The sequence below is a fragment of the Pan paniscus genome, chromosome 8 (genome assembly GCF_029289425.2).
Source record: "Pan paniscus chromosome 8, NHGRI_mPanPan1-v2.0_pri, whole genome shotgun sequence".
In the NCBI taxonomy this organism is placed as follows: Eukaryota; Metazoa; Chordata; class Mammalia; order Primates; family Hominidae; genus Pan; species Pan paniscus.
The window spans coordinates 131,619,728-131,641,480 of record NC_073257.2 but is presented as its reverse complement, the minus strand read 5'-3'; the positions used below and the strand labels follow the sequence as shown (position 1 = coordinate 131,641,480).

General features: G+C 39.7%; 1 protein-coding gene across 4 annotated transcripts in view; it reads right to left on the bottom strand.

The window, feature by feature from the left end:
- Window positions 1-21,753, bottom strand: part of INPP5F (inositol polyphosphate-5-phosphatase F) — a 101,570-nt gene that overhangs the window by 43,369 nt on the left and 36,448 nt on the right. For 2 of the 4 annotated variants that reach the window (XM_057299011.2, XM_034931605.4), the window contains exon 3: window positions 1,843-1,979. In XM_057299011.2, the coding sequence (XP_057154994.1) occupies window positions 1,843-1,979 (137 nt within the window). Of the gene's footprint in view, window positions 1-1,842; window positions 1,980-2,372; window positions 2,555-3,428; window positions 3,508-21,753 lie in introns of those variants that run through there. The other 2 variants (XM_057299013.1, XM_057299012.1) reach the window with 2 other exon arrangements.

Below are 21,753 nucleotides of genomic sequence, written 5' to 3'. Positions count from 1 at the left end.
GTTTTTTTCCTTTTTATTGAATAGTCAGCTACTAGTCTCAAAAATGTTACAGATTGGTGGCCATGAAGGACATCAGAACACCTCCCTGAAAGGCCTAACAAAGGTCCCAACCTTTTCTGGATGATGTGTGACATTTAATTTCCCCAGAACTGGGAGTGCCAAATATGCAAATCATGACTGGCAGATGGACAAAGTGCTGGGCGGGCTGGTTCCCATCTCTAAATCAAACTGCCAGATACCCCAGTCTTAGTGCTCAAACCTGAATGCCAGGCCAAAGGGGTGCCCACCCTCAAGGGAAAGGTCTGTGATAACAAGCCATCCTGATCTTTCAGTGTGTCAGCAAAACCATCCAAAAGACACTGCCAGCAAATTTACTGGCTTAGGAAACTAACACAATTTTTGCTAGTCTGGCTGCTCTTCACCCAAAAAAAATGCAGACAAAAACTGCAAACATCTGCTTTTAATAGGCCTAATTGCCACCTAGGTTTTTTGTCTCTCGATCAGCAATAGTGAATAGTGTTCTAGCATAAGTACCAATAAAAGGAGAATTAAGAACTCCAAACTTTTTTCGATTCCTGTAACAAATAATTAATATCAGAGTCCACTTAAATTCATTTTGTTTCTTAAAATTCAATTGTCAAACTTCCAGTGACATTTGAAGCATAAAAATAGTTTTATTTTTACTTATTCTTAAGGCAATTTAACCCTGTCCCCAAAGTTCCTCCCCAAGAACTCTACATGGAAAAACATGTGTTGAGTTGTAGGGCAGTGTGTGCTTTGCTGTTACCTGATGTTCAGGTAACAGGGCGGCAGCTCAGCAGAATTATACAGGACCAGGCAGCCTGAGTCTAGATCCAGGCCCCACCTCTGCCAGCTGTGTGACTTAACCCTTGCCAGGCCTCCTTTATTTGTTTTTATTTTATTTTCTAAAATCCATTCACTCATTAATTTTTTTTTTTTCCACAAGACAAGGTCTGGCTATGTTGCCCAGGCTGGTCTCGAACCCCTCAGCTCAAGCAATCCTCCAGCCTCAGCCTGTCAAAGACAGGAGCCACCCACCTAGCCTCCTTTATTTGTAGTAATGTCTACCTCATAGGGGGGTCTTGGGGACTAAATATTATCATCTATGTAATACACAGGGCCCACCTGGCACATCACATAGTGAACAAAACAATCGGAGTGATGACAATTACTAGGCATCTAATTCCCATCCTAAGAGCAAACAGGACATAAATGCTTTCATGGGTTACTTCTACTAGGAGGCAGCACCTTGTGGTAAAAAACACTAGCCCTAGACAATCTCATTATTCCATCCTTAAATCACTCTACTTGTGGACTTGAGCTGTTCTCTGGAAAATAAAGAGATTACATTAGATGAGTGACTGTCTTCCTTTTAAAAAACTTTCTTTGTAAATTTTAATAGAGTAATATATGCTTAGAAAATTTTCAAGAAATGCAGACAAAAGAGGATATAATAAGAGCTCTCCTTTTCTTAACTCACTCCTTTTCCCTAAGAAGTTTTCAAACTGTACTGTGCAGAGCCCTAGGGCACCCTGGAAACAGAAGGTGGCTTCCCAGGAGAGATCAAGTGGACAGAGCCCCAGGGATTCCCCCAACACTACTGCAACCACAGCAGCCCTGCCTTTATGTGTCTTCTACACTAGATTTCATGGATTTTGAGACAAGAGTTCCACTACTAAGTTGGAAAATCTTAGGATTAAATTATTTTAAAAACATTACCCAGCTCTAAAAATGTAAGTTTCTGGTCTACTGAACCAAATCCTCATATTTGCTATTACATTTATATCAGGTTTCCATATAATTTCCCTTTATTTCACCTACCTCTAGCTCAAGATCCTGAGGTTCCATTTCAGAAAGTGAGAGCACAGCAATTTTGGTAACTTTACAGACCTCATGGTCTCCTGGGAGTTTGCCCACCAATGCTTTCTGCCGAATTAGAATAAGCCACCATGGAAGATCTGAAAGAGGAGAGTCATAATAAAGTCTGGCGTTTTTAGAGTGCTACTGTTCTGACAAGTTGAAGGTGAATAACCTAACAATGATAACAAAAAAAAAAAGTGCGCATCCAAAATAAACTTTTAAAGTAAAACATGTCACAAAGACATAAAATGACCCTTAAACATGTGAAAAGATGTTCAATCTCACTCATAATTAGAGAAATGTAAATTAAAACCAGTTGTGACACCATGCTCACCCATCAGATTGGGAACAATTAACAAGAATGACAACACATGTGCTGGCGAGACTGTGAGAAAACTCAAAACAGCTGTGCAGGTGAGAATACCGATGACAAACACAACTTTTCTGGAAGGAAATTTAGCAATACCTAACAATACAACAAATGCACTTACCTTTAATCAGTCCAGTGATCCCATCTTTGGGAATTTACCCTGAGGGTACACCTCAACAACCAAAGTATATACACTGAAGCCTATTTTATAATTACAGTAAACACTGGAAACAGCCTAATGTCCAGATACAGGACAGTGGTTGAATAAACTATGGCACATCCATGCAATGGAGTACTATGCAGCTGTAAAAAAACAAAAAAGTATTCTATGAATTAATAAGGAAGGATTCCTGGATGCACTTAGTAGATAACCTGAATATATTATTAACATACAGCCATCCCTCGGTATCTGCAGGGGACTGGCTCCAGGACCCCCCCGTGGATACCAAACTCCACGGATGCTCAAGTCTCTCATGTAAAATGGTGTAGTATTTGTATATAACCTATGCACATCCTCTCATATACTTGAAATCATCTCTAGATTGCTTACAATACCTGATATAATCTAAATGCTATGGTAAACAGTTTTTAAACTGTATTGTTTAAGCAATAATGAAGAGAAAGAAAAGTCTATGCATGTCCAGTACAGATGCAACCATCTTTTCCAAAAATTTTCCATGTGTGGTTGGTTAGATCCACAGACACAGAACTCAATGGATACACAGGGCCGACTGTACATAATAAGGCTATGTTATAATAACATAATAAATATATGTTTTGTTTTGTTTGAGACTGGGTCTCACTCTGTCACCCAGGCTAAAGTGCAGTGGTGCAATCTCAGCTCATGGCAGCCTCTGCCTCCTGGGCTCAAGCAAACCTCCCATCTCAGCCTCTAAAGTAGCTGGGAACACAGGCATGCACCACCATGCCCAGCTAATTTTTGTACTTTTTTTTAAAAGATGGGGTTTTGCCATGTTGCCCCGGCTGGTCTCAAACTGCTGGGCTCATGCAATCTGCCAGCCTTGGCCTCTCAAAGTGCTGGGATTATAGGCATGAGCCACCGTGCCCAGCCAATAAAATATATTATTAAATCAAAGCATAAAAGAATACCTAGAGTGTACTACCCTTCATGTAAGGAAGAAAATATGAGGTGATATATATCTATACAGTCACATACCACATAATGATGCTTCAGTCAACGATGAGCTACATATGCAGTAATGGCCCCTTAAAATTATCATGGAGCTGAAAAATTCCTATCACATAGTGACATCATAAATGTAGCATGACACATTTCACATTTGTGTGATTCTGGTATAAACCTACTGCACTGCTAGTGATAGAAAAGTATACAACATACAATTACATATATACATAAGACTTGATAATAATAAATGACTGTTACTGGTTTACGTATTTGCTATACTGTACTTTTTACCATTATTTTAGGTATACTTCTACTTATAAAAAAAGTTAAATAAGGGTAAAAAGAAAACATTTTTGCACAGCTGTACAATGTGTTTGTGTTTTAACCTAAGTGTTATTACAGAAGAGTCAAAAAGTTTTAAAACATTAAAAAGTTTATAAAGTAGAAAAGTTACAGTAAGCTAAGGTTAATTTAGTATTGAAGAAAGAACTTCTGGCAGGGCATGGAGGCTCATTCATGCCTGTAATTGCAGCACTTTGAGAGGTCAAAGTGGGAGGATTGCTTGAGCCCAGGACTTCAAGACCAGCCTGGGTAACATATGGAGACCTCGTTTCTACAAAAAATTAAAGAATTAGCCAGGAGTTGGGACACGCACCTGTAGTCCCAGCTACTCGGGAGGCTGAGGTAGGAGGATCGCTTAAGCCTGGGAGGTTGATGCTGCAATAAGCCATGGTCATGACACTGCACTCCAGCTTGGGTGACAAGGAAAGATCCCGTCTCATAAAAAAATAAAAATAAAAACCCAAAAAAGTTTTTAAAAAAGAAAGAAAAAATTTTAAAATAAAGTCAGTGTCGCCTACATGTATGATGTTTATAAAGTCTATAGTAGTGTACGATAATGTCCTAGGCCTTCACATTCACTCACTGACTCATCCAGAGCAACTTCTGGTTCCGCAAGTTCCATTCATAGTAAATGCCCAATACAGGTGTACCATTCTTACCTTTCATACCATATCTTTTGTACAGTATTTTTACTGTACCATTTCTATGTTTAGATGAAATTGCCCAACAATGCATTTCTCATTAAGTGATGCATAACTATATGTATCCACCCATTTGTACAAAAACAAGAAGAGGAGAGAGAACCAGAAGTCAGTGAGATTAGTTATCTCCACAGAGTAGGTGGAAACGGGGTACAAAGAAGAGGGGGATGGGAATAGGATAAAAGAGATGAAGGGGAAATGACAATTCTCTGAGTATGCCCTGGCAAATGACTGGTCTCTGAGTAGAATTCTGACTCTTAGAACAACGGTAATGTTTCACATATCCCTTAAAATAAATAGTTCAAATCAACCAGAATGTGGGAGAACCTCAAACTGCAAACCCAACTCTATTAAAAATTAAGAATAGAACTAAACTATAGGAGATAGAGAAGAAAAAACAAACCGAACTAACTTCAGAAAACTATTTGGTAAAAATAAAGACAAAAAGAACCATATGCACTACTGTACTCTGGTTACTAAATTTATTTTTCAGAAGAGTATGGGTTGGTAATTCTCCAACTACTTTGTGTGTACACTAGGATTGAACAGAGAACTAAATATAATGAGGAGAATGGAGGGAAAATGGCAAAACAACCTAAAGAAACCTTTAATAAACACAAGACAGAAAGAAGCAAACACCCAGTCTTTCCAATCCAAATGTCTACTTCTCACAAGAGATTTTTAATTAAACAAAAAATAGTCTATGAAAGACAGCATGCAAATCAATTTTTCAGTTTATGAGACTACACCATTAAAAAGTACTCCCCAATTAGACCCCAAACCAAAAATTATTGAAATTGTGTTTCAGGAATTTATTATAGAAAAATAACACCATATATTTCCCATATAAAACAATTTTTTTAAAGGATATACAGGCTGGGCGCAGTGGCTCACACCTATAATCCTAGCACTTTGGGAGGCCAGGGAGGGCAGATCACATGAGGCCAGGAGTTCAAGACCAGCCTGGCCAACATGGCAAAATTCTGTCTCTACTAAAAATAACAAAAATTAGCCGGGCATGGTGGTGCACGTATGTAATCCCAGCTACTCGGGAGGCTGAGGCATGAGAATTGCTTGAACTTGGGAGGCAGAGGTTGCAGTGAGCCGTGACGGCACCACTGAACTCCAGCCTGGGCAAGAGAGTGAGACCCTGCCTCAAAAATAAATAAATAAATAATAAAAATAAAAAGGATATATAATATTTTCATTTCCCTCACTTATTCCCCAAGTATTGATCAACTTTCATTTTAGAAATGGTGCTTTGGAGATATGCTTTAAGCGTTTCATAAATGCAGAAGTTTGGAAACATTTCATAATTCCTTATAAAGTAGGGTGGAAATTTACTCCAAAGTTTTAAGGCTTTTATAGGCCATTTCCCTATTATCATTAAACATTAACTGAAGACCTACCATGTGCTAGGAAATTCATCAGGCATGAATGGACATTACCAAGCATCTTGTAGGTGTTATGTGAAACATTACCCTTTAGGTGCTTGGTAACAAACCTAACATGTAAATCTTCTTAAAAAGCACATAACAGATAATAAACTGTTCAATGTCAATAAATTTTGTTGAATAAAAAGAAATCTTTACACTAGGTCTCTTAACCTCACAGGAATAATTTCTAACTTATATTATTTTATTTATTTATTTATTTTGAGACAGAGTCTCGTGCTGTTGCCAGGCTGCAGTGAGGTGGCGCAATCTCGGCTTACTGCAACCTCTGCCTCCCAGGTTTAAGCAGTTCTCCTGTCTCAGCCTCCCAAGTAGCTGGGACTACAGGCGCCCGCCACCACACCTGGCTAATTTTTGTGGGTTTTTTTGTTGTTGTTATTTTAGTAGGGACAGGATTTCACCATATTGGCCAGGCTGGTCTCGAACTCCTGACCTTGTGATGTGCCCGACTTGGCCTCTCAAACTGCTTGGGATTACAGGTGTGCGCCACTGCGCCCGGCCATTTCTATCCTACAGTGAACAATTTAGAGTTGGGCCAGGCATGGTGGGTCATCCCTGTAATCCCAGCACTTTGGGGGGCTGAGAAGGGAGGATCACTTAAGGCCAGGAGTTCAAAAACAGCCTGGCAACACAGCAAGGCACCAGCCCTTTAAAAATTGTTTTTAAAAATTAGCTGAGGCCAGGTGCGGTGGCTCATGCCTGAAATCCCAGCACTCTGGGAAGCTGAGGTGGGTGGATCGCTTAAGCCCAGAAGTTTGAAACCAGCCTGGGCAACATGGCGAAACCCCATCTCTGCAAAAGACACACAAGTTATCTGGGCATGGTGGTACATGCCTGTAGTCTCAGCTACTCAGGAGGCTGAGGTGGGAGGATCATTTGAGCCCAGGAGTTCAAGGCTGCAGTGAGCTATGACTGGATCACTGTACTCCAGCCTGGATGACAGAGCAAGATTATGTCTCTAAAAAAAAATAAACAAGAAATGACTCAAGGACCTCTCTTTCTCTCTCTCTCTCTGTGGGTCACACACACACACAAACACACACACACACACACAGAGGAAGGCCCTTCCTAGTTTACATCTTCTTGCCCTGATTTGCTCTGGATTCATTTCATATCAACATCACAAATTATGATTTTAATAAATTCAATAACAAAAACACAATGTACATTATCAAATATAGTATCTTTCCAATAAACCATCTAAAGGTATAGTACCAAAAATATAAAATTTTTAACTTTCAAACACAGGTTTTATCTCATATACAAACTCACCTGGAAAACCAAGAGGCATCTTTTTTCCCACAAAAACACTGGTATTGCCAATACGTAAACTCAACTTACACATTCAAATATATTTTAAAATAAAATACACATTTTTTTAGAGTTAACTACTCACATACAAAAATGTGAAAAATCTATGTGCTTCTTTTTAAAAGGTTACAGATACTCAATATGCCTTGCAGTTATGATGAAGATTAAATCTGAGAAAATATAATGTAACAGAAACAAAGCTTTGTCAATAGTAGCCTTCCTTTTTCAAGGAGGCTTCAAGTGTCCTAGACTTTGAGGTCAGAAATTGGACTCAAATTTTAGCTCCATCATTTGCTTCTTGTATACTTCAAAGCATAATACTTAGCTGCTCCAATTCTCAGTTTTCTCATATGAAAACTGGGATAAAACTGCCTACTTCAGAGAATGGCTATGAGGATTAACAATTTGTATAATTCATGATGCTATTCCTAAGAATTAATGTTTACTAAACATCTACTATAAGTATCACCAGGCAATTTATGTCTATATTTTTAATACCACTACACCCTGCTAATAGATTCCATTTCCAATCTATAGTTGAAAAACTAAAAAACATTCAAATAATGTGCCCCAGGCTTGCAACTGGCCGATAGGATTTTTTTTAAACTTCCCTTTTAGACATCTTCAAACATACATAAAAGTAGAGAGAGCAATATAATCAAACCAAATCCACCCACCACTTAGGCCCAGCAGTTATCAATGAATGACTCAGTCTTCTATGATGTTCAACTTTTTTTTTTCCAATGACTCTGTACTTGTCTTTAAAAGAATTCCAAATCTAGAAAGTAAAGAAGAAACCCCATGGGCTTTGGGTTAAAAACCTGAGTTAGAATTCTATTTGAGGCTGGGCACCGTGGCCCATGCTTGTAATCCCAGCACTCTGGGAGGCCAAAGCAGGTGGATCACTTCAGCCCAGGAGTTCAAGACCAGCCTGGGCAATATGGGGAAACCCTGTCTCTACAAAAAAAAAACATTTAAAAATTAGCCAAGCATAGTGGAGCAACCCTGTAGTTCCAGCTACTCAGGAGGCTGATAGTAGAAGGATCACCTGAGCCGAGAGAGGTCGAGGCTGCAGTGAGCCATGATCGCACCACTGCACTCCAGCCTGGGCAACAGAATGAGAGATGCTGCCTCAAAAAAAGAAAAAAGAATTATATTTGATAATCCAGTTTCTTCCAGAAATAAATGGCAAAAAAAATTTTAGATTCTAGCATAATCAAATATATAAAATTTTTCTTTGATTGATTTTCCCCCCTAAGGAAACCTAAAGAGAATCTGAGTGAAGAAAAATTCCAACCACCTATCATCATACCATTTTCCAAAGAAGAGAGAAATTAAGGTAGAGAACTTAGATTATGACGTGTAGATATCTATTTCCTTACAAATTTTACTTAGTTTAGTTTTTTTTATTTTTTGATCTATGTGTTAGACTGAAACAGTGAGGAAAAAAACTAACATCGAGCCTTTACTATATGCTGTATATTTTTCATTTGCTAAACCTCAGCCTCATGGAAAAAGCGTGGACTCTAGATGTAATATAAAAGGTTAAAAACTAACTATACATATTGTAAGGAAATGGAATATTATATATTTAGCAGTTTTTCAGACCTTGAGAAACCAATAATATATTAATAGATGGGAGTCCACTGATGTGGCCACATATAAATAAAAACATACAAAAAAGCATTAATATAGGCCACTTCCATATGTAATAGAAAAAAGGTATCATTAGCAACAGGAGCAATAAAGTTTCTGGGACTAATTCCAATTAAGAAATGTCTAGGTCGGGAGTGGTACTTCCAGCACTTTGGGAGGCCAAGGCAGAGGGATTGCTTGAGCCCAGGGGTTCAAGATCAGCCTGGGCAAAATAGCCAGGCCCAGTCTCAAGAAAGAAAGAAAAAAAACAAAACGAACAAACAAATGAATAAAAGAAAGGTCTAATATCTACATGAAAAGCACCATAGAACTTTCATTTAGAGCATACAGAAAATAAATACATGAAAGCACCATGAGCCTGGATGCACAGGTTCAACATTTCAAACTTATTGGTATCTCTCAAATTAATATAGAAATTTAATGCAATTTCAATCAAAATTCTTATGGGACTTCTAGGGAGTTTTTTTTTTGTTTTTTTTTTTTTGTTTTTTTTTTTTTGGAGACGGAGTCTCCCTCTGTCGCCAGGCTGGAGTACAGTGGCGTGATCTCAGTTCACTGCAACTTCTGCCTCCCGGGTTCAAGCAATTCTCCCTCCTCAGCCTCCCGAGTAGCTGAGACTACAGGCGCACGCCACCATGCCCAGCTAATTTTTGTATTTTTAGTAGAGACGGGGTTTCACCATGTAGCCAGGACGGTCTCTATCTCTTGACCTTGTGATCTGCCCACCTTGGCCTCCCAAAGTGCTGGGATTATAGGCATGAGCCACTGAGCCCGGCCAGGAAATTTAAATATATTTTAAATTTCACTTGAAAGACTAAATGCGTAAAAATATCCAGTAAAGATTTTGAAAAGAAATTGAGACTACTTGTCTTCCTAGGCAGAACTATGGTAACACCAGGCGTGGTGGCCTGCACCTGTAATTCCAGCTACTTTGGAGGCTGAGGCAAGAGGACTGATTGAGCTCAGAAGTTCAAGAAGTTGTCAGTGAGCTACGATTGCATCACTGTACTCCAGCAGGGGGAACAGAGTGAAACCCAACATTGGAGACAGAGCAAGAGGGGGATTAAAAAAAGCATGGTAATTAAAACTTGATATTAGGTAAAGGAAAAGATAAATGAATCACTAGAATAGAGAAGCCAGACACGACCTATGTAAAAATGAGCATCTCATAAATGATGATAAAGAAGGGAAAAGAATGGTGTCTCAATAAACGGAAACAATAAACACTGGAGATTCCGAAACGGCGGATAGTGGGAAGGAAGCAAGGGTTAGAAAACCGTCTATTGGGTAGTATGTTCACTATTTGAGTGACGGGATCAACAGAAGACCAAACCTCAGCATCACGCAATATACTCATGTAACAAACCTGCAGATGTCCCCCCGAAACTAAAATTTGAAAAACAGGCTGGGAGAGGTGGCTTATGTCTGTAATCCCAGCACTTTGGGAGGCCAGGGTGGGTGCACTGCTTGAGTCCAGGAGTTTGAGCCTAGCCTGGGCAACACAGCAAGACCCTGACTCTACAAAAAATACAAAAATTAGCAGGGCATGGTGGCACACATCTGTAGTCCCAGCTACTCAGGAGGCTGACATGGGAGAATCGCATGACCCCAGGAGGCGAAGGTTGCAGTAAGCTGAGTTCAAGCCACTGCACTCCATCCTGGGCAACAGAGTAAGACGCTATTTCAAAAAAGATAATAATTTTTAAAAATTAGGCTGGGCGCAGTGGCTCACACCTGTAATCTCAGCACTTTGGGAGGCCAAGGCAAGCGGATCACGAGGTCATGAATTCAAGACCATCCTGGCCAACATAGTGAAACCCCATCTCTATTAAAAATACAAAAATTAGCTGGGCATGGTGGTGCGTGCCTATAATCCCAGCTACTCAGGAGGCTGAGGCAGGAGAATTACTTGAACCAGGACCCGGGAGGTGGAGGTTGCGGTGAGCCAAGATTGTGCCACTGCACTCCAGCCTGGGCTACAGAGCGAGATTCCATCTCAAAAAAAAAAAAATTAAAACAATGTTGAAATAATTGGTTCTCCACACGAAAAAAAAGTTAAATTCCCACTGCAAGCCATGCCCCCCAATTAATTGCAGATGAGCTAATTGCTAAAAATAAAAGCAAAACAAAATATAGCAGATTCTTTATCATCTCAGAGCAGAAGGACCTTCGGAAGCATGATACATAATCCAAAAGTCATAAAATGAACAGGCTTGATTCCATTAAAAATGAAACATATCTGGGTGGTAAATCATACTATGAACAAAATGAAAAGCAAATGACAAACAGGAAATTATTTGCAACACACGGCATGCTAAAGGTTAGTATTTACGAAATAGAAAGAGCTGTATCAATCAACAAGAAAAAGGTAATAGGTTTCCTCTCAGTAATTTTCCATCCACAGATTCCTACCACACTCTTTTGCTGTAAATCCCCACTTGTCCTTACTATATCTGGAATTGAGCACAATCCTGGACTGAGGTTTCTTTTCCCCTTGTGCAACAGTTCCTCAATAAAATCTGTAGAAAAGAAAAAGGTAATGTCCCCAAAGTAAAAAAAGATAGGTCAGGTGCAGTGGCTCACACCTGTAATCCCACCACTTTGGGAGGCCAAGGTAGGCAGATCACGAGGTCAGGAGATCCAGACCATCCTGGCTAACATGGTGAAACCCTGTCTCTACTAAAAAATACAAAAAATTAGCCTGGCGCGGTGGCGGGCACCCGTAGTCCCAGCTACTCGGGAGACTGAGGCAGGAGAATGGCGTGTGAACCCGGGAGGCAGAGCTTGCGGTGAGCCGAGATCGCGCCACTGCACTCCAGCCTGGGCAACAGAGTGAGACTCCGTCTCAAAAAAAAACAAACAAACAAAAAATATATATATATATAAATCCATACTTTATGGAGTATGGATGATAAACATTAAAAATATAATTAAGCTCAGCAATAATGAAATAAATTAAAATAGGAAGATCACTTTGTATCAGACTGTCAAAAAGAAATCTCTTTGTTAAAGGTAATACTTAGTGTTGGAGATGCATCAAAATTCAAACTGTGTACATGATTTATCCAATCTGTTCCTCTCCTAGAAATGTAGTCTATAGACTTGGGAAGGCTGGGAAAATGAAGACTATAAGCATAATAATTGTATTTGTTTGTAAATGCATAAAGAAACTCTGAGAGGATTCACAAGAAACTAATAATGATGGTGCTAGGTTGGATGAAGCAGTGGAAATAGGGCAGATAGGGACAGAGGAGTGAGGGAGGCTTCGCTGAATACCTTTTACTACTATTTACATTGTTGTTAAACCATGCACTTGTACTACCTAAAAATTTAAATTTAAAAAAAAAGCTCCTTCTGTGGAAACAACCCAAACATCCATCAAGGGATGAAGGAACAGACAAAACATAGTCTATCTATACAAGGGAATATTATTCAGCTATAAAGGAATGAAGTGCTGATACATGTTTCAACATGGACAATCCTCAAAAACATTGTGCTAAGTGAAAAAAACCAATCACAAAGGTGCACATATTGTATGATTTCATTTATGTGAAATATTGAGAACAGGAAAATCCCTAGAGACAGAAGGTAGATTAGGAGCTGAGGTTAGTGGTTGCCAGGAGCTGGGTGTAGGGGTAATGAGAAATAACTGGCCATCTGAGAGGTTTCATTCTTGGATGCCGAAAATGTTCTGGAATTAGAGAGTGGTAAATGTTGCATAATCTTGCAAATCTACTAAAAACCACTTAACTGCACACTTTAAAAGGGTTAATTTTATGGTATGTAAATTAAATCTCAAGTTTTTTATTTATTTATTTTTTTTCAAAAATATCTCCTTCTGAAGAACAAAAGAACTTGTTAGGAGTCTTAAGAAGAGGATAAAAAACTAAAAGTATACTTTCTGCCAAAAATGGAGGTTAGGATAGGACAGCCTATAATTCTTGAAATGTATCAACACTAGTGAAAAGATGTAGCTGTCTGGAATAGTGTTCAAGGAAATAATCAAAATTATCACAATGAAAAGAAAAATTATGAACTGAACACTGAGCTATTTCCAAGCAAAAACACTCACTCTAGAAAATAAAACAAACAAAAGAAGACCTCACAGAAAATAACAGCAATCTCTACTCCTGTAATTATTTTGCCTTAGGTGAAACAAAATACACCACCACTGCCACATAAAAAGCCTGAGATGTCCGGCAGGAATGTGCATATTGAGCTACAGGGTTAAATGATCTCTACATTTTATACTTAGAATTAAAACAAGACAAATGTAAAAGTACAGCGTCACTATTGTTTGGCAATCCTATTATCCATCAGGCCTAATTTCACAATACAATTTTTAAAAGCACCAAAGCAGGCTATGTATTTACTTGTTACCCACCAGGAAAAGAAACTTGGTTCAATTAAAGCCACCATTTTGAGATCAGGATATACACAGTATAACAAGGAATTAAAAAAAATAGAACCTAGCAAGGTCTGATGGCATAAAGATTTCTTTCCAACTTTTTAAACATATTACAATAGGGGGAAAAAGTCAATTTTGTAACCTTGCCTCTTCCTGGAAAAGAGAGACAAGGAAACCTGACTTCCCCAGCAAGATAAAAAAAACTGATTAGGAAGTGATTATCTTGAAAAGCATGACCAGTAGGGCAAGCTAAAACAATAGTCCTGGAAAAGATTCAATTGCTTGACTTAGAAAGTGACTCACTTACAAGGAGATGAGCAACTGTAGGATAAAGATTTTCATACCACTTTAGAAAAAAAAACTTTTCTCCTGCATTACGGTTCTCTGGAGAAACAGAACTAAGAGGATATATAAATAAGAGGAGATTTATTATTGGAATTGCTCATGTGACTATAGAAGCCAAAAAGTCCCACAATCTGCCATCTGCAAGCTGGAGAACCAGAAAAGCCTGTGGTGTAATTCAGTCCAAGTCCAGGGGAGTCAATGGTAAAAGTCCCAGTCCAAGTCCGAAGGCCTGAGAACTGGGAGGCTGATGGTTTAAGCCCCAATCTGAGTCCGAAAGCTTGAGAACCAGGAGCTCTGATGTCCAAGAGCAGGAGAAGATGGATGCCCTGGCTCAAACACAGTGAATTCATACTTCCTCTTTGCTTCTGTTCCGGCCCTCAACAGACGGGATGATGCTCACCTACACTGGTAAGAATGGGTCTTCTTTACTCGGTCCACCAACTCAAAATGCCAAGTATCTTCTGGAAACACCCTCACACACATGACCAGAAATCATTTTGTACCAGCTTTCTGGGCATCCCTTCCCAGTCAAGTTAACACAAAAAATTAAACATCATTGCCAGATCCGGTGGTGTGTGCCTGCAGTCCCAGCTACTCAGGAGACTGAGGTAGGAGCATCACTGGAGCTCAGGAGTTTGAGACCAGCCTGGGCAGCATAGTGAGACACTGTCTCAAAAAGTAAATAAATATAAATAAAATTTTTAAAATTAACCGACTCCCTACTCATGACCTGGCCTCTAAGGGGTACTGCAACTACGTATTTCTAGACATGGCTCACCATCCTATTGACATACAGAAAAGATATACATTTAATCCACCAATGCATGTCCAGCAATCATTTTTATTTTTGTTAACATTATATAGGGAATATATTAATATATCCCATTTTTTGAAAGTTTAAACATTACAGATAAAACTGAAGTTCTCTTTGACCACTATTCCCCTCTCCATGGAAATTCTTTAAACCTAATCCAAACCCTGCTTTCTTGGTTCTCTCACATAAGGAGAACAGGAGAAATGGAAAGTAACCAGTTACCATTCTTGGCACTAGTCCTTTTACTTTTACTTGAGAACTTAAAATGACTTATGTTCACAGCATACAACCATAGTTTATTTTGTAGGTTCTATTTTCACTGCTCTTTTGGACACTTTCCAGTTTATCTCTATAAACATTCATGTGAGGAACAAGGGTAAAAAGGAAGAGAAGGTGCATTTACTAATGAGTCTCAGGTGTTTACTTCCTTTAGTATGCTCTAATACTGCACACTACATTCCTGAGGCAAAGATTACTTTTCCTAGGTCCACTGGAACAGTCACAGAGAGGCTGGGAAATGGTGAAACAGAGAGCACCCATCAGCCTGAACACTCACACGGTTGTGCAATTATGACTTGAGGAGCTAGCACAGGAGAATTCGTAATTTTTTTCCTTTTCTTTCTCTCCCTTTTAAGAGACAGGATCTCATTATATTGGCCAGGCTGGAGTGCAGTGGCTATTCACAGGCACGACCCCACTACTGATCACAGCGTGGGAGTTCTGACCTGCTCCATTTCTGATCTGGGCCAGTTCACTCCTCCTTAGGCAACCTGGTCGTCTCCCCTCCCAAGAGGCTGCCATATTTGATGTCAAACTTAGTGCAGACACCCAATCAGCATAGCTCACTCCAGCCCAGAACTCCTGGGCCCAAGTGATCCACCTTAGACCTCTACTAGCTGGGACTACAGGTATGCGCCACCACACTTGACAAGAATTTATAATTATATTGACATACCAACAAATATTAACCCAAAGACAGAGATGCATACTATATACTCCAAAGTCTTTTGTAGCATAATATTTAAATACAAACATTTCTTGAAGGACTTCTGCAGATTATGCTCAAAACGCCACAGAAGAGTCTATATTTGCACTGGATACATCAGAGGATGGAGACATGTTGGTAAAGAAGGAAAAAGATAATCTGAAAAGGGGAAAAGTCTGCTCGCCTTTCCTTTCTTCTCTGTCACATTGCCAACAGGAATACTCACGTTCCTCTGTCATTTCAAATTGACAGTCTAAACTAAAAAATGTAAACCAAATGACTCGTTGCTTTTTACATATATTTATAGTTGGTTTTAAGGTTATACTTAGATGCATACAAATTTCAAACTATTCTATCTTTCTGGTGACTTGAAAATTTTGTTATTTTTGAAATGATTCTCTCTCTCTACTTCCTGCCTTAAAGTCTACTTTGATATTAGCACAGTGACACCAGTTTTCGTTAGGCTAATATTCACACAGTTTCTATGCTTTTACTTTCTGTATTCATATCTCTAAGGCATTTGTCTTGAAAGTAAGCATGTAGATGGATTTTATTGTTTTTCTAGTATAAACATCTTTGGTTTTTAATTGAAGCATGAAGTCTACTCATTTGTTATGTAATGACTGACATATTTAGGAATCAAACTATCATCTTACTATTTCTCCCATTTGTTCCATACATACCTTTTCTTGCCTTCTTTTGGATTAAGTTTTTAAATCATTATTATTCTGCTTTTCTCCTTTATGAGCTTTTTACAATATTTTATTATTCTGTTAGTGGTTACACTGTAGGGGATAACATGAATCCTAATTTACAAAAGCCTAATGTAAATTCGTACTTTTCCAGCTGCTGGACAGTGAAAGGACTTAGAATACCAACTCCTCTAACTCCCCATTGTTACTATTATTGTTGTGTATTTTAATTCTACATTTAAAGTTAAGCCCCATATATGATGACAAATTCACTTAAATTTACTATTTCCCCTTTCCATTGATCTTCATTTCTTCCTACCCCTCCATGCTCCCATCTGGAATCATTTTCCTTTTGCCTGAAAATCTCTCTAGGTTTTTGTTTTTGTTTTTGTTTTTGTTTTTTCTGGAGACAGAGTCTCACTCTGTTGCCCAGGCTGGAGTGCAGTGGCATGATCTCAGCTCACTGCAACCTCTGCCTCCCAGGTCCAAGGAATTCTCCTGCCTCAGCCTCCCAAGTAGCTGGGATTGCAGGCTCCCATCACCACGCCTGGCTAATTTTCATATTTTTAGTAGAGACAGTGTTTTACCATGTTGGACCAGGCTAGTCTTGAACTCCTGACCTCAGGTGATCCGCCGGCCTTGGCCTCCCAAAATCCAGGGATTACAGGTATGAGCCACTGTGCCCAGCCCTCTCTAGTATTTCTTTTAATGCAGAGACTGTTGGTGACAAATTCTCTCAGTTTTTATTTGTCTCAAAATGTCTTTATTTTTAATTTCTGAAGGTATAAAATTCTGGACAGGCACTTCGACGATGTCATTCCATTGTCTTCTGGCTTCCATTGTTTCTATCAATGCTTACTACATGCCTTTGAATTTAATGTGTATTTTTTTCTTTGGCTGCTTTTAGGATATCCTCTTTGTCTTTACTTTTCATCAGTTTTACTATGAGGTAACTGAGTGTGGTTTTCTTTATGTTTTTTCCTTGGATTCAAAGTACTTCTTGAATCTGTGGCTTGTATTTATAGTTGGTTTTAGAAAATTCTTGGCCATTATCTCATCAAATACTGCTGTTGTCAGAAACAGAACCTCTGACTAGTTTTCTTGATCTCGTTTTTAAAGTGTATGAAATATCCGTAAATGACCCTGTGATGGTTAATTTTGTGGGTCAACTTGACTGGGAAGGGATGCCCAGATTGCTAGTAAAACATTATTTCTGAGGGTATTTCCAGAAGAGATTTGCATTTGAATTGGTAAACTGAATAAAGACTGCCCTCACCAATACAGGTGGGCATCATCCAATCCACTGAGGGCCAGAATAGAACAAAAAGGCAGAGGATGGGCTACCTTGCTCTCTAAGCTGGGACATCATCTTCTCCTGCCTGCAGACATCAGTGCTCCTGGTTATCAGGCCCTTGGATTCCAACTGAGACTTACATCACTGACTCCCCTGATTCTCAGTTTTTGGGCTTGGACTGGAACTATACCACCAGCTTTCCTGGTTCTCCAGATTGCAGATGGCAGCCTCCATAATCACATGAGCCAATCCCTTATAATAATTATCTTTAAATAACAAATCTCTGTAAATAATAATTTCGGTATAGATGTTAAATCTCTGTCTCTCTCTCTCTATATATATAGTGTATATATAGAGATTAATTAGTATTTATATATATAGTATATAGTGTATATCTATATAGTATATATATACACTATATATATATACACACACACACACACACACACACACACACAGTTTACCCTTGAACAATGCAGGAGTTAGGGGTGCTGACTCCCCATGCACATGCAACTTTTGACTGGGCACAGTGGCTCACACCCGTAATCCCAGCACTTTGGGAGGCCGAGATAGTTGGATGACCCGAGCTCAGGAGTTAGAAACCAGACTGGGCAACATAGCAAAATCCCATCTCTACAAAAAAAAAAAAAAATACAAAAATTAGCCAGGTATCATGGCGTGCACCTGTAGTCCCACCTTCAAGAGGCTGAAGCATGAGAGTCGCTTGAACCTAGGCAGTCGAGGCTGTAGTGAGCTGAGATCACGCCACTTCACTCCAGCCTGTGTGACAAAGCAAGACCCTGTCTCAAAAACAAAAACAATATCCACATACAACTTTTAACACCCCCAAAACTTAACTATGAAAAGCCTACTACTGATTAGAAGCCTAATAACATAAATAGTTGATTAACACATATTTTGTATGCTGTATTATATACTGTATTCTTACAATAAAGTAAGCTAGGCTGGGCACGGTGGCTCACACCTGTAATCCCAGCACTTTGGGAGGCCAAGGCAAGTGGATCACCTGAGGTCAGGGGTTCGAGACCAGCCTGACCAACATGGTGAAACCCCATCTCTACGAAAAATACAAAAGATTAGCTGGGCGTGGTGGTAGGCACCTGTAATCCCACCTACTCGGGAGGTTGAAGCAGGAGAATCGCTTGAATCCAGGAGGCAGAGGTTGCAGTGAGCTGAGATCGCGCCACTGCACTCCAGCCTGGGCGACAAGAGGGAAACTCTGTTTCAAAAAATAAATAAATAAATGAATAAATAAAGTAAGCTAGAGAAAAGAAAATGTTATTAAGAAAACCACAAGGGGCCAGGTGTGGTGGCTCACACCTGTAATCACAGGACTTTGCGAGGCCAAGACAGGCGGATCAGCTGAGGTCAGGAGTTCAAGACCAGCCAACATGGTGAAACTCCATATCTACTAAAAATACAAAAAAGTAGCCAGGCGTGGTAGCGCATGCCTGAAATCCCAGCTACTTGGGAGGCTGAGGTAGGAGAATCGCTTGAACCCGGGAGGCGGAGGTTGCAGTGAGCTGAGGTCGCACCACTGCACTCCGGCCTAGGCAACAACAGCGAAACTCCGTCTCAAAAAAAAAAAAAAAGAAAACCATAAGGAAGAGAAAATGTATTTACTACTCATTAAGTGGAAGTGGGTCATTATAAAGGTCTTCATCCTTATCTTCATGTTAAGTAAGCTGAGGAAGAGGAAGGATGAGAACGGGTTGGTCTTGAGGTCTCAGGGGTGGCAGAGGCAAAAGAAAATACACTATACATGAACCCACACAGTTTAAACTTGTGTTGTCCAAGGGTCAACTGTGTGTGTGTGTGTGTGTGTGTGTGTGTGTGTGTGCACACGACTGTGTATGCAAGCACATGCGCGCATATACACTATTGGTTCTGGAAAGCCCTAATCGAGATTTTGGTACCAAGCAGCAGGGGTGCTGCTATAACAAACATCTAAAGATGTGGAAGCAGCTTTGGAACCAGGTAATGGGTAGAGGCTGGAAGAGTTTGGAGGTGCATACTATTAGAAAAAGCCTACACTGCCCTGTGTGAACCTTTAAAGGTGATTCTGGTGAGGACTCAGAAAGAAGAGAGATGAGCTGTAGAAAAAGCCTCAATCTTCTCAGAGAATTCCTAAGTAATCCTGAGCAGAATGTCAGTAGAAAACATGAACAGTGAAGAGCATTCTGATGAAGTCTCAGATGAAAATAAGGAACGTGTTATTGGACAATATGGAGATGATCCTGGTTATAAAGTGGCAAAGAACTTGGTTGAAATTTGTGCATGTTCTAGTATTTTGTGGAAGGGAGGACTTAAGAGTGAAATTGGATATTTACCTGAGGCAATTTCTAAGCAAAATGTCAAAGATGAAGTTTGCCTCCTCCTGCCTGATTATAGTAAAATGCGAGAAGAGAGCTATGACTTAAAGACAGAGTTGTTAAGCAAAAATGAAGTAGAACTTAAAGATTTGAAAAGTTCTAGCCAGACTATGGAAATTTTTTAAAAGGCCCGTTCAGGGGAAAACACTACAGGTGTGCCCAAGTCCCTCTGATAAGGAGAGTAATATGGGTGTGAACCATGTACTTAAGCCACTTCAGCAGGAGAACAGCCAGTGTGAGATGAAAGGGAATGAACTGGGAAGGAATGAAGGATGGCTATCAGTCTTCCTGGGTTTTACAGGCCAGGACCATAGAGCTTTTTGGCAGAGAATGTGCACTATTCTTCAAGACAAAGGCAGAACAAGCCCAAAGGTGATTAAGAGTTCATCAGGGCTGCTTCCTTGGTTTCAAAAGGGGTAGGCAGGGACTGCATTATTCAACAGGCAAGATGGTCTCTGCCAGATGCCCTGAGGATAGGAACAACCAGCAGGGCCCTAGGGGCACAACCCTTCCTGGGTAGAGCCGTGGAGGCAGGGCCCCCACCTCAGCAGGTCTGGAAGGTAGAACCTCTACCGCAGTGGGCCTGAAGTGCAGAACACGGACTCAGTGAAGATTATTCTCGAGCCTTAAGATCTCAAGGAGTTTGCCTTATAGTTTGGACTTACTAGGGCTCCACTGCCTCTTTCTTCTTTCCTATTTCTCTTTTGAAAATGGAAATGTCTAGCCCAAGTCTGTCCCACCATTGTATTTTCTAAGTACATAACTTGTATGGTTTCACAGGTTTGCAGCTGAAGAGCAATTTGCCTCAGGATGAATCATATCTTGAGTCTCACCCACATCTGAGTTAGATGATATTTAAACGAGACTTTGGATTTTTTACTTTAAGAGTTGATGGTGGAATGAGTTAAGAGTTTAAGAATGTTGGGATTATAATGAATGTATTTTGCATATGAGAAGAGCATACATTTAGGGGGACAGGGCAAAACATTATAAGCTAAATGTTTATGTGCCCACAAATTCATACAGTCACCCCTCAGTAACTGCAGGGGATTGATTCTAGAACCCCCTATAGATACCAAAATCCTCAAATGTTCAAGTCCCTTATGTAAAATGGCATAGTATTAATATTTCCATATACCTATACACATCCTCCTGTATACTTTAAATCATCTCTAGATTACTTATAATACCTAATGCAATATAAATGCTGTTTATAGTTGTTAATATTATTTTTATTGGGTTTTTTTCCTGAATATTGTTCATCTGCAGATGTGGAACCTACAGATAGGGAGGACCGTGACTGTATGTTGAAATCCTAATCCCCCATATTATGGTATTGGGAGGTGGGGCCTTTGGTAGATGATGAGGTTATTAGGGCTACATCATCACAAATGGGATTAGTGCCCTTATAAAAGAGACCCAGGAGAGCTCCCTCACGCCTCCTGCCATGTGAGGACTCAGTGAGAAGAGGCCATCCATGAATAAAAGGCAGCCCCTCACCAGACATCAAATCTTCTGGGGCTTTGATCTTAGGCTGTCCAGCCTCCAGAGCCATCAGAAATACATTTCTGTTGTTTACAAGCCACCCAGTCCATGACATTCTGTTATAGCAGCCCAAACAGACAAAGAACTATTATACACAGTTGACCCTTGAACAACACAAGTTTGAACTGCAAGGGTCCACTTACATGGAGATTTTTTCCAATCAAATGCAGATTGAAAAATACAGTATTCGTGGAACGAGAAACCCACATAAACAGAGAGCCAACTTTTCATATACGGAGGTTCTATGGGGCCAACTTCGAGACTTGAGCATGCATGGATTTTGGTATATGTGGGTGGTCCTGGAACCAATCCCTCCTCTTCATACCAAGGGACAACTGAACTATGATATTAACATGCTAAGAGAAACAAATAATTAGGAAAATATCTTAATAGTTTATTCCAAGGCATATTATGC